The 12449-nt window shown below is 61.8% G+C and overlaps 1 protein-coding gene across 1 annotated transcript; it reads right to left on the bottom strand.

Annotated features, from left to right (window-relative positions):
* Nucleotides 1-347: 347 nt before the first annotated feature.
* On the bottom strand, nt 348-12145 carry SLC25A29 (solute carrier family 25 member 29). Its single transcript, XM_037031699.1, has 4 exons — nt 11799-12145; nt 7271-7314; nt 2338-2421; nt 348-2081 (listed from the first exon to the last, which is right to left on the bottom strand). Exons 1-4 carry the CDS (start codon nt 11830-11832, stop codon nt 1332-1334), a joined length of 912 nt encoding a protein of 303 aa, XP_036887594.1. The 5' UTR covers nt 11833-12145; the 3' UTR covers nt 348-1331.
* Nucleotides 12146-12449: the final 304 nt, after the last annotated feature.

The following is a 12449-nucleotide window of genomic DNA, read 5'->3' as shown; positions in this document are numbered from 1 at the left end:
CATTTCTGACCTCAGCTGGCATCCCTCTCGGTGCCTTCACCGCAGCTGGGGCCTCGAGGCCAAGAGGGACCAGGCCTCCCATTGCTGAGATGACCAGGCACCCGAGGGGTCCCTCCTGGGCCAAGGCCTTGTCCGGCACGTCCGAGCTCCACACACTCCATCCTCATGCTCCGTCAGCCCCACAGTGCAAATGAGGAAACCGAGGGCCCAGGTGGGCCCCCAGCTCGCCCCAGGTCACACAGCTAGGGCTGCTGTCAGGGCCAGTCGACACACAGGCCACCAAGCCAGCCCCTCTGACTCCAGGGAGCAGTGTGCAATGAAGCCCTGTCTGCGATCCACAAAGCCGACCCTCTTAAAAAACAGAGAATTTATTCCCTTGTGGGCTCTGTACAATGACACCCAGTGTCCAGGGTGGGAGTGCTGTCCTCCTTGGCCACAGCAGCCTCCCGGGGAGAGCCTGTCACATGGCTAAGAACCAGAGCCCCACTCTGGGGCAATGGAGCCCCCTCTGCCCAGACTGGCCGCATCTGGGCCCGCTAACAGGCCCTTCACCACCTCACAGGACACCAGGCATCGAGGAGCTCGCCTGAGAGATGCCGCTGGCTGGGGAGGGGAGAAGCCCTGGCTGGGAGTAGTGGGCTAGAGGTCCAAGAGTCAGCTGACCCGCGCCCCCATCTTACACTTGGGTGGTCTGAGGCTCAGCGGGGGAAGACCTCCTGGGCCCTGGCTGTATTAGAGAATGTGGAGATCTCCTCCCGTTGGCCTTTTCTTCTCCTCCCAACCCCCACTCCCCGGGAGGAGCCTCCGGCAAACCCATGGCTTCTTGGTGGGACCCCAGGTCCCCTCCATGGGAGTGGCAGTAGTAGGGTGAGTATTCCCAGCACTGCTGTGTTGAGAAGCTGGGGTGCCGTGGCAGAGGACTCTGTCCCCCATGCAGCAGAGACTAGACAGGTGGCCACGGAGTGCCCTGGAGCTCCCCGACAGGGAGGATGTGCAGGGCGAGTCCCTGGGCCTCCCACCCGTGGGTCTTGGAGAGCAGGTGGTGGTGGGCAGCTGACAGCCCAGGGCTGGAGTGCTGGTGAGGCCGCAGGCCCCGTGGCCCCCTCTGTAGAAGGGCAGATGCCACACAGGCTTCAGTTCTGAGCTCCCTGGTTGCACAGGGCGGTGTGAGGCCCCGCTGCGCAGCTGAGAACAATGAGCCCATCAAGGTCCCAGCCGAGGGGCCCAGGTGGCTGGGCAGGGCGGTGGGCGGGAGGGGCCCCAGTTTATGTCTGTGCTGGGTTCTGCAAAGGGGCCCTGGGGGTCACACCCTACACCATGGGGGTCAGGCGTCACAGGCTGGAGGGCTGGGCCAGTGAAGGCCCCGAGGAGGCAGCAGGCACGGCCTCGTCCTCAGGCTGGGCCTCCTCGCCTCGAGCATAGGTGAGCACGACAGTGACGGTGGCAAAGGTGGCGGCGTTGACGGGGAAGGCACGCAGCAGCGTGGACGCCAGCCCCCGCGTGAAGACACGCCAGCCCTCCGCACGGTAGCTCTGGCGCATGCAGTCGAGGATCCCCTCGTAGCGCGTGGCGCCCCGCAGCCCGTCGGCCTGCAGCCGCGACTTGACCACGTCCATGGGGTAGGTGGAGAGCCAGGACATGATGCCCGACGTGCCGCCTGCCAGCAGCAGCTTGGGCACCAGCAAACGGTCGCCAGGCTCGCAACCCAGGGCGCGTGTCACCACGTCGTAGGTGAGGAAGTAGACCCCGAAGCTGGGCGTCTCGCGCAGCAGTGTGGACACCATGCCCCGGTTGACGCCGCGCAGGCCCTCCTGCTGGTAGATCTGCGCCAGGCAGTCCAGGGAGCCCCGGTAGGTGCGGGCCGGGCCCGCGTCCTGCAGCTGCAGCCGCGTCTTGGCCAGCTCCATGGGGCAGCAGATGACGCACTGGATGGCCCCCGCCGCCGCGCCCGCCAGGAACTGGTTCAGCGGCGAGTCACAGCCCAGGGCCCGCAGAGTGTTGCCCTGCACGCCGAACACCAGTGCGTTGATGAAGGTGAGCCCCATGAGCGGGGAGCCCATGCCCTTGTACAGGCCCAGCACCTGTGGGGCGCAGGGAGGAGTCAGGAGCCCACCTCCTGCTCAGGGCCGTGGGTAGCCCAGCCCAGGAGCCCATGTCCCCAGGGAGTCTGCACACAGGCGGCCGCAGCCCCAGCCCACCCCAGGTGTTCAGGAGGGCCTAACAGAATTTGATCAGAACCATTTCCAAATGCCTGATTTCCCCAGTAGGCCCGACTCTTCTTTCCTGGCCTGTGGTCCAGTCTGGCAGCCTCCCCACCCCCCACCCCCAGCCACTCACGCTCTCCTGCTTAATGATGGACTGGAAGCAGTGGATGGTCCCACGGTACTGTGGCTTCTCCAGGTTCTGGACCTGAAGCCGCACCTGGAAGGAGAGGGCCCAGGAAAAAGTCAGCCAGTGAGAACCAGGTAGCTGGCTGCCTGTGGCTTTTGGAATTCTAAGGTGGGCTGAGGCCAGGGACCTGCGCCTCTTCAGGGAGGGGTATCGGTGAGCCAACAGCCACTGGATGACACCAGAGGGGCTGGGACCACCCCAGACCTCAGACAGGCAGCTGCTGAGTGTACAGACGGAACAGAACTAGCTCCATCTCACATCCCAGATCAAAGTTTCCCACTGTGACCTCTGACCGTCCTCACTGTCCTCCCTGAGCTCCTCAGTGCCTTCTGGTTGATGGTCGGTGGTCTGTGCTCTTTAAAATGTGACCGTGAATACTTTTGTCTGTAACAGCTGGACGGCATGACAACCTAGATGAACATCAAGCTGGTGATAGTGTCAGTTACAAGCAGTCATCTGTCACAGGACCACGAGGAGGTACACGGCCCCTGGCACTACCGCATCCTTGTCCCCTGGCCTGGTCCGTCCCCCGGGCCCGAGCCGCACTGTGAACTGTGCTGTGCGGGGTCTGGCAGTGGAGAAGCAGGGGAGCATCTGCCGAGCTGGCGGGGCGGCTGCGCTCGCTCCGCCCCAGTCTTCCCGGAGGCCAGTTGCCCTGCAGTGAGTCCTGCTGTATTTGATGGAGTTGCCTGCTTCATGGTCTGGTGTGAAGACACCTTCTGGTTCTGGTGGCCACTGCACCTCTGCCCCACTGGGGGACTCCCGGTCCCCCATTTCACTGTCTGTGCAGTGTGCCCACTGATGCATGAGCATCTCTGGGAACCCCCCACTGTCTCGGTGGCAAATCATATTCAATGCCCCGGGGGCTCCTGGCCTAACACCCTGTCCTCGTCTCCCCTCATCAGGGACTGGCACCCAGCTCCGGGCACCAGACCACCACACTGAAGGCTGCTGCTCGGGTTCTGCCAGTGGCCCCTTGTGGAGACAGAGCTCACACGTTAGTAAAGTCACAGGAAAGCAGCTGACAGCCTCCTTGGGGACATCAGCAACCCTGGGGCCTGGGGATTAGGCCCATGGTCCCTCCCTGTGAAAGTCTTCTTTGTTGACTGACATCTTATCTCTGAATTGGCTACAGAGCCCCAGGTGCAGAGCAGGAGGCACCTTTCCAGAACTTGGAATCTGTGTCATGGGTGGGGTGGGGCTAGGCGAAGCCACATTCTCCCCTGCCTGACTCAGAAATCCTCACTGTGACCAGGACCCTGGCGTGATGGTCCGTCCGTGCCAGGCAGTTAGGACTGGGGTCTCGGGCACGCTAATCATCGGCCTCAGCCGGGGGGGTTCGACCGCTGCATTTTCAAAGACAGGGAGACGGAGGCTCAGAGGCGCTTCGTTCTCCCTTCCGTGTTCTGGCGTCTCCGGAGGGGCCTCTGTCCTCCCTGTGGCTTCCGACACCACCACGAAGAGGCTGTTAGCCGAGGTGGCATGAAGCAGAGCTATCCCCTCCTTGGCTCAGATTTTTTAACATTGGCAGTGTCTTTTTTTCTTTTTAATTTACTGATTTTTATAGAGTGAGAGGAGAGAGAAGAGAGAGAAAAGCATTGATTTGCTTTTCCACTTATTGATGCATTCACTGGTTGCTTCTTGTATGTGCCGTGACCGGGGATCAAACCTGCAACCTTGGTGCGTTGGGACAGTGCTCAAACTAACGGAGCTCCCTGGCCAGGGTCTCGACAGGGCCTCAAAGTCTGTGCGGACTGGACAGCCTCATTCGAGCCCAGGCCCAGGCCCGCTTGGGCCCCACAAGAGACCACAGAGGCCCTTCTCCCGTTTCTAACCCCTGGGCCTGGGGTGAGGGGCTTAGAAACAGCAAGGGCTTTGTGGTGTGAGGGGCTGGGTTTGGGGGGAATGTGGCCCAGGGAAGATCAATGGCCCCGCCCCTGGGAAAGTGGCCGCTTGGACATAAGCCCGGGAGCCTCCCAGCTCCCCCCAGGGCTTGGAGACCCCAACACGAAGACCCCCTGACCCAGAGGGGGATGATTTTCCTCAACCAGCCCCGCCCAGGTCCCAACCCAGGACCTGTGCCAGGCTCAAGTGCCCTTCCTGCTGTCCCCGCCCCCTGCTAGGACCTGGAGGGAACTCGGGGGGGGGGGGGGGTCCAGGCCCATGGTCTGGTTTGGGGAGGAGAAGAGAAGCAAGTGTGTGGTCTACCTGGGGGCTGGGGCTTTCGCTCGCCTATGATAGACTTCTGTTTCTGTCATGGGTGGGGCAACTCCCGCAAGGTTAGGCAACAGTTTCGACATCACCTCTGGACAGAGCCCCAGGGCCAGCCCCCACCTCCCAGCCCCTCCCAGCCCCGGGAGAGCCACACCCTGGCCATGTCACCTGAGGGAGGGCAGCAAACTACCTTCCTGGGAAGGTCCCGGGCTGAGGACAGTGGCTGCAGTTCTGGGCTCCACAGAGGGAAACCAAATTTTAATAAAATGGACTCTGGCCTCAGGAGTGAGGTGGCAGAGGGCCCTGGAGGGGAGGGGCTTCGGGGGCTGCCTTGTCCTCCTTTTCCCGAGGCTCCTAGATTTGGGCACTCAGCACCTGTGCTCTTTCCTGAGCGTTCAACGTCCATTTCGACGGTGGAGCTGGGAAATGAACCCTGCTTTTGCAAAAGCAAGAATATATGTGGGACTGTGCGCATTTCCATTTTGCAGGAGAAATCATTAACGGGGGAAAGGCTACCTGAAGGACTGTGGGGTTTTTTCTTTTGTTTATACGTCTCTGTAATGGTTACAATTTTTTGCAACTCGTATTACTTCCGTAACAGAAAGCGAACCGACAAACAAACGTGTGTGTGACGTTAAACACGTTGAAACACCAGCTGCCCACGGGGCCTCGAGGGCGGAGGGGCTTCCGAAGGTGCAGACGGGAGGTGAGAACAGGCCTGCCTGCCTCAATCCGTCCGCTTTTCTGCCTGTCCCGGTTTTCTTGTAAGGGCAGTGTTTAACTTTCATAGTGAAAAGAGCCAGTAAAAAATACAAAGCCATTAGAACATTAAATGGAGCCGAGTGAGTGTGCCCTCACTCAGCACAAGGCCACAGTGCGAGCCCCCAGGAGAGCAGAGCCGTTACCGTGGCCAGGGGACAGCGGCGGCCCTGGGGTTGGCCTTACCCTTTACCCAGAAACAGCTTGTCCGGGTGGGATGCTGGTGGGCCAGTGACAAAAAAAAGGTCACAAACGATTTCCTCTTTCCAGATGCCAGGTAAGAGGGGTTCCAAAGGGCAGCCACTCAGGGGGCACAGAAACTCCCACACCCCCAGTGCCACAGTGGGTGGAGCTCCAAGGGGTGGGGGTACCAGGCGGCGTGTTCCTGGCCTGGTGGGGACAGACGGAGGCCGGGCAGGGCCCAGGCTGAGGCACAGCTCAGAGACACCTCCGCAAAGCAGGACTGGGGTTGAATCAAAGCCACTTCCGGGCTGGACGCAGCTTCCAGTGGCCTTTCTAACATGTGACCACGAGGTATAAACTCAGTGAAACATGGCCACTGCTCGCCTGTACGGGCTGCTGGGCTGCGGGCAGGCCTCACGGGATACAGCTGGCGGAGCTCGGGTGGCCGTGCAGACAGGCAGCACCAGAGCCTCACTCTTAGTGGCCCAGGGGGGACACAGGCGGCCCCTGCATTGGCCAGAGAGCCTGGCCCTCCAGCCTCCTCCCCAAATCCGCCTGCAGTGGGATGGAAGGAAACCCAGACCACTTGGAACTTGCGCGTCATCCCTGGTAAGTTACACCGGGAGCACCGTTTGGGCCAGGACAAAAAGTGACAGGACCGCGGCACTGAGCCAGTCAGCTGGCAGCTCGGCCCCCGCCCAGGGCCCAGGGGCTAGCCTTGTCCAGGTCAGAGCCAATGCGCAAGGCCAGGCCCTGATGCCTCTGCCACTCGAGGGAACCCAGCCTGGAGTTCCCAGTCCTTTTCTTGGCCAGGGAACACCTGGGTTCCAGAAAAGAGGAGACACGAAGTCCACCTCAGCCCCAGCCAGGCATGCGGTGCTTGCCTGCACTCAGCCCACAGGCAGTGGGAGAGGGGCCAAGGTCAGCGAATACACTGGACAAAGGTTTGGCTTCCTGCCCTGCCGGTTACTATAGCCACCCTGGCCCTCTGCTGCCTGCCCCCGCATCCTGTGAGCAGTGAAGGTAGGTCCCGGCCTTGGCTGGTCTGCGGACAGAAAACCCCCAAACAGGGAAAATCTTAGCCCAGACTTCCCAGCAGGAGAACACAGGTCTCCTAAGTTTCTGTTCCGAAGCATCCGAGAACCAGGAACTGGCCGGTGTCTTGGGGCACGGGGCTTTCAGAAGAGGGAACAAGTGCCCACCCACCCGCAACCACGCCGCAGGCCAACACCTGCCCTCAGGAAGGGGTCACTTGTGTCTGGACTGCGGCCATCCCTGCTCGGTGCAGGTCGCCTTCACGGCACATGCCGACAAGTTGGATATCTCGCATTTATGTATGTTCCTGCTGAGCTTTTCTTTGTTTTAAGAAGCTGTCAGGAAGAGTTCTTCGAGAACACTGTGGGGTCCCCACTCTGGGTGAGGGTAAACTGGTCCCCTGGCCTCAGCTGGCCAAACCCCAGGGGGACGCCAACCTTCAGCTGCCGCTGGGAAGTGTGGGGACAAACCCTGGGGGGAAGGTCGCTCAGCTTAGAAGGTAAGCGGCCCACCTGAGCATCAGCGAGAGCCCGGATTCTGCTTTATTCCAGAGCCTGTGGGAAGACCTTGAAGGTGTCCCTAAGGTGGACTCTGGCAGGGAGCCTCTGGCCACACAGACCCTGCAGGCTTCTGTCCCACGCCTGCCCCTCCCCAAGGCCCGAGACTTACAACACGACAAGAAACTCACCTTGACCGTGTCAAAGGGGTGTCCCACCAGCACGCCTGCCACACCTGCAGCGAGAAAGCACTTGTGACCCAGATGCCCCAGAAACTTGCAGTGTCGGGTAGAGTGCTCAGGGGGACAACGCAGGGCTGCCAGACTGAGCAGGAGCCAGTTCCCGGCTGTGTGCCTGGCTCTGCCCCCATGAGCCCCTGAGTCCTTAGGTCGGGGGTTGGGGGTGGGGAGCATGTGAGGGTGACCTCCCAAGGGTCACACCATGATCTGTCCAACTCACAGCTGCTGTCTCTCCCTCACCCTGTTGCTCACTGCAGTTGGAAACAGTGAGCTGTGGCTAAGATGGTCCCAACGCCTCCTGGCACAGGTGGGGTACTCCAGAAACTTTGAACTTGGAGCCAGACCCTCACCCCGAACTGAATTTCCTCTCTGTCACTTACCAGCTAACCAAGCTCCCAGAGGACTCAGCGTCTGAGCCTCACCTCGACAGTCCAGGTGTGAGCACCGACTTCCCCCAGCGGGTCCCCGGGGAGCGCCCATCCAGGACCAGGTATGCAGCTGGTGCCAGGTGACTGCTTCCCTTGCCCCACAGTGGAGCTGCCTGGTGCCTGGGGCAGCTTGTGACCCTGCAGTCGTGCCTGGTTATGTGTCAGACCGGGCCTTGCCGCAGCCCAGCCTCCCGGAAGGGGAAGGACGAAGGCTTATAAACACTCTCGAAGTCCGTGCGCTCTGCGCCTCTTAGGCATCCCCACGACTGGGCAGCCCTGCTACCCCACTTCAGGGAGGAGAAACAGGCTCAGAGAGGTTGAGTGACTGCCACACTGTCCTCCCCAGAAATCTGCATGTGTGCATCCAGAGCCCGCTTACTGCCATGAGTGGTCGTGGGTAATGAAAACCGCGAACACGCGGAGTCTCTGTCTGCCATCCCTGCGCCCCGTTCGTGCCCGTGCCACCTCCCCAGATCAACACCTGTACAGAAAGGACTTTCGGCCCATCAGGTGCAAGAAGAACCTGGGGCACGAAGCTGGAAATGGTGGAGCTGGGATTCGAACCCCACGACACCAGGAGAAACGCCCTCTGAAATCAGCTCTTCTGCACAGGCCGTCTCTTCCAAGCCAGCAGAGAACGGTTCTGTGAGGTGTTCTGGGCGGGGCCTGCAGGGCCGCGGCCTCCCAGGCGCCTTCTGGCTTCCGGGGCTGCTGATGGGGGGTCTGCCCCCAGCGGGTGCTCTTCTCCTGGGTCAGTAACTGATCTGTTCTGACAGGAAGCCTCTGAGGTTTCAGGAATGTCACAGGAGGTGCCAAGGGTGCGTCCTTTTTCTTTAGAACAAGTCTGCTTGGCACTCAACTAGCCCTGTTGTTCTGTGGCCTCCCCTTTTCCTGCTCAGAGAAAATTCCCAGTGTCACTCACTCATTAGGGCCGTCACCGCCAGGCCGTCTCTCCTTCCGGAACCCCCATACCCACAGGTGCATGGGGGGCCTATCTTTGCCTCGAGATACCACATCTGTGTTTCTGGTCCTGAGACTCATGTCGTTTCCCGAGTTTGAAATCTACTTTTGTGTTCATTTCATGTTTTGAATCTGAAAAACCTAGTTCTAGAACCTCCCTTTTGGGGCTACCATTGGATCTGGGGGCTTGGAACCCTAGCACTTGCCCAGGGTGCACCGATCGGCCTTCCCACCCCCTCAGCCGGGGCCCCTCCAGCCCACCAAGCCCCTGCAGCCAGGCCCCCAGCTGTGGGGACCCAGGGAAGCACGTGCTGGACAGGATGGAGGTTCCCTTCCTGTGCTGGAGGGTCCTGCCTCCGGCTCCAGGCTTGTCTCAGCCCCTGAGTTGGGAGGGGCAGACCCTCACCCGGCAGCCTGGGTCGGGAGGCCCCAGGCAGACTCAAGGGCAGAAATTGGCATCTTCTCATCTGCAGGCATGGAGTGGGCCGGAGTGGGCCGTGGGGACTGCCTCCCCCAGCCTCCACCCAGGCCCCCAAAGCCACCTTCTTTCAACCTCCTGAGAGCCAGGAGGCCCCTCCAGGCCATTGCCCCGAAAGGGTCCTGAGGCCACAGTTGCAGCAGCTGGTGTGGACCTCGTCCCCCAACTCCAAACCCAGTGCCCACTGTCCTGCATCAGCTGACACTCCGGGGCACCTGCCATCCCATGACCTTCCAGGGCAGGACGGGGACTGCCATCCTTGAGGCACCTGGCCGCAGAGGTGGTGTGAGGGGGTACCAGGAGGGCCAACCTGTCCTGGCTCCGGGGGTCCTGCTGCCCACACTGGACTTCTCTCTGCACCTCCTTCTATCCATGCCCCCGAGGGAGGCCTCTGGACTGCTGGCCGGCAAGGTCCTGCCCCGCCTCTCTAAGGGCAAGCTGCACAGCTGACCCACTCTCATATAATCATAAGCCTGCTGTGCTGTCCTCCCCCAACTCGGAAAGTGAATCTGCAGGGGCCCTGAGGAGCCCAAACCCTCCCAACATGGAAGCAACGTCGAAACGTGGGGTTCTGGGGCCAGGCTTCGAGGTAGGGGCATCATTTGCACATGGTTCCTGGACAGCCTCCCTGTGGGGGCTGGGCCTTGCAAGGGACTGAAGGTGGGTCTGGTATACAGCCAGGTCCCTGTCCCTTGGGCTAAAGGGAAGAGGACAGCCCCTGCCCTACTCTGTCGGAGAAGCATGCAGCATGAGTTTGTGCTAGTCCCTCCAATTTTTAGGGCCTAGGTTTCTCCTGGGTCAGATGAGGCCAGGAGAGGGTTCCAGGGGACTACGGACCCTCTGCCCCCTTTCTGGCGGCCACTTCCATCCTCATTTGTCCCGGAGGCTGGGGCCTCAGCTCACACAGCTGGGAAGTTGGGCACCACCCACCCTGCCCTTGCATGTGACCCCCAGTAGGACAGAGGCTCGGCTGGTGAAGCCCTACCCCTCAGGAGGGCAGGGAGCTGGATGCTGGGGCTTGGATGGGATCTCTCCTAGGAAAGGCTCTCCAGGAAGGGGCCCTGCCGGATCAAGGGCGGAGCCACTGCACATGTGGGGCCCTGTCTCTAAGCTGGTGGGGCCTCGGGATGAAAGTTCCAAACCCAAGCTCGAGGGACGCCTGCAGAAAAGCCTGCCTCTGGGGAGAGAATCTACATTCCCCAAGAAGCTGGGAAGGGGCACTGGCCCCTGGACAGCCCCCACCCTCGGAAGCACACCCCCATGGTGACTGGGGAGAGGGGAGCTGGGGCCTGGGAGGGGCCAGCAGAGGTGGCTGACACTAAGGGGGAAGTAAAGGTGAGCAGAGTGGGAGCCAGCTGACAGCAGGATCCACCAGGCCCCAGCCCTGCTTCCAGTCTCCTCTGGTGCCTGGGCTCGAGGGAAATTCTCTGCCGATTTGCCAAAAACTCTGGGGTTTTGACCCCCTTTTCAGGCTCCAGTCCTCGGTTTCCTGAGGCCTGACTAGAGAACAGTCTGATAAATTTTTAAACCCCTTCCCACACATCATGCCCCAACACACTCCCTTCACCAGCCTCTTTCCTTCCAGAGCTTAAGGCCACTGAGAGTGGGCACTGCTCTCCCGCCAGGGCGCCCACCGCTGGCGGGTGTTGGAGGGGAAAAGTTCTGGAGGTCACAGCTGGACAGGTCAGGACACCCAACCAGCCGTCTCTCTGCCCAGGAGGCAGGGCCTCCCCCGTCTGTCAACTCATCACCAAATCCCTGGTGAAACCTGGCTCCCAATTAATATCTGTTGCATAAATTAACTCTCCGAGTAAAAGCTGAGAAACTAAAGGCCAAACAGGCAGGTGCCCCAGCCAGCCCACAGTCAGACTGCGGCAGAGCCAGGACTGCACACTGACTCCGGAGACACAGACTTGGATCAGCTTCCGTGAAGGTGTCCCCGCCGGTGACTTCTCCTTATGCCCAAGGGGCGTGTCGGGCCCACTTGCACACTCGTTTAGAGTCGACCCCCAGCAGCTCACTAATAGGCGTAAGAAGGGGGTGGCACGACAAAGAGTGACTGGGGTCGGGTCGGCGCCTTACGGTGCCCCCCCACCCCCCACCCCCGCCTCCAGGCTAGCCCGATAGCAGGTAGTCCGGTGGCTCCAGCTCCGCCTAGATGGCCGAGAGGAAGGAGTGGAGACAGCCTCGAACTTCAAGGGCTCAGGGTGGGGACGCTGCTCCAGGTAGGACGGGGATGGGGGAAAGGGGAGAGGGAGAGGCCCCCGGGTCCTCGGGCGAGGAGAGCGTAGGGGGCGGCGGGGCACCCTCCTGACTGTCCCTGCCTCCGTCAAATCACATTGCCGCTCCCGGGCCCCAGACCTCCGTTCCCGATGTGCCTCGAAGGACTTAAAAAACACTTGCCTCCTGGACAGTGCGCTAGGCGCCCTCGGGCCTGGTGTCTATTCACGCCCACGAGAGTCCTGAGGGACGAGGAAATCCCAGGGAGCGGGCCAGCCGCTGGACCGAGCAGCGGGCAGGTGAGCCAGCCTCGAATCCCGGACGCCAGGCTCCGGAGCCCGAAAGCTGGAGCCCCGCATCCCCAGCCCCGTGCGCATTCCGCCAGTCTCCTTACCCCCCGCGCATCCAGCCAGGAAGTCGAGCGCCATTGCAGGGATGGCCGTCCTTCCTCCGCGTCCTTCTCCTTCTCCGGCCCTTTGCGGGGCTGGTCGCCGTCGGGAGCCACCCGGCTCGCTGGGCTGGGGCTCGGTCTGGCCGCCGCCTCCTGGCGCGGAGCCCCGGTCAGATCCGGGGCTGGGGGGCGGCGGCGGCTCAGCGAACGACTCCTCACCTGGCTCGGGTTCCTCCCCGGGCGAATCCCGACCCCGCGAAGCAGTCCTCAGGCACCAGTGGTCCCTCACTTCGGGCCGTGCGCCCCGCCTCTCAAGGCTGCCTGCGGCCCTGGGGCGGGGCGCGGAGCGCAGCCAATGGGCGGAGGAGGCGCGGACAACGCCCCGGGGCTTGCGCGCTGCCACCGGGCCTCATTGGCTGGGCGTGCCGGGGAAGGGCGGGGCGCGGGGGGAGAAGACGCGCGGGGGAAGGTGCTGGGGCGCTGCAGACAAAGAGTGTGCTTTGTGCGCCCGCCCGCACCCGACTTGTAGTAGGGGAGACTTCGGGTGTGCGCGGAAGTGGGACCTTGGGTCCCGGCCGGAGAGTCCACACACTATTCGCAGCCTGTGAGGTCTGGGAACCTCTAGTGTGTCGCCTAGGCGAGGCGTGGAGTGCG

Source organism: Sturnira hondurensis, unplaced genomic scaffold (assembly GCF_014824575.4).
Source record: "Sturnira hondurensis isolate 20B ecotype Veracruz unplaced genomic scaffold, ASM1482457v3 Scaffold0021143, whole genome shotgun sequence".
Lineage (NCBI taxonomy): Eukaryota > Metazoa > Chordata > Mammalia > Chiroptera > Phyllostomidae > Sturnira > Sturnira hondurensis.
Note: the sequence above shows the minus strand (reverse complement) of the source record. Positions and strands in the feature narration are given on the sequence as shown.

What these genes read in the sequence shown, in the direction of transcription:
- SLC25A29 (XM_037031699.1), bottom strand. Translation starts at nt 11,832, where the DNA reads ATGGCGCTCGACTTCCTGGCTGGATGCGCGGGGG. An exon ending in ACCCCTTTGACACGGTCAAG is followed by an intron (nt 2,422 to 7,270) that starts GTGAGTTTCTTG and finishes CTCTCCTTCCAG; the next exon opens with GTGCGGCTTCAGGTCCAGAA. An exon ending in CCATCATTAAGCAGGAGAGC is followed by an intron (nt 2,082 to 2,337) that starts GTGAGTGGCTGG and finishes TGCGCCCCACAG; the next exon opens with GTGCTGGGCCTGTACAAGGG.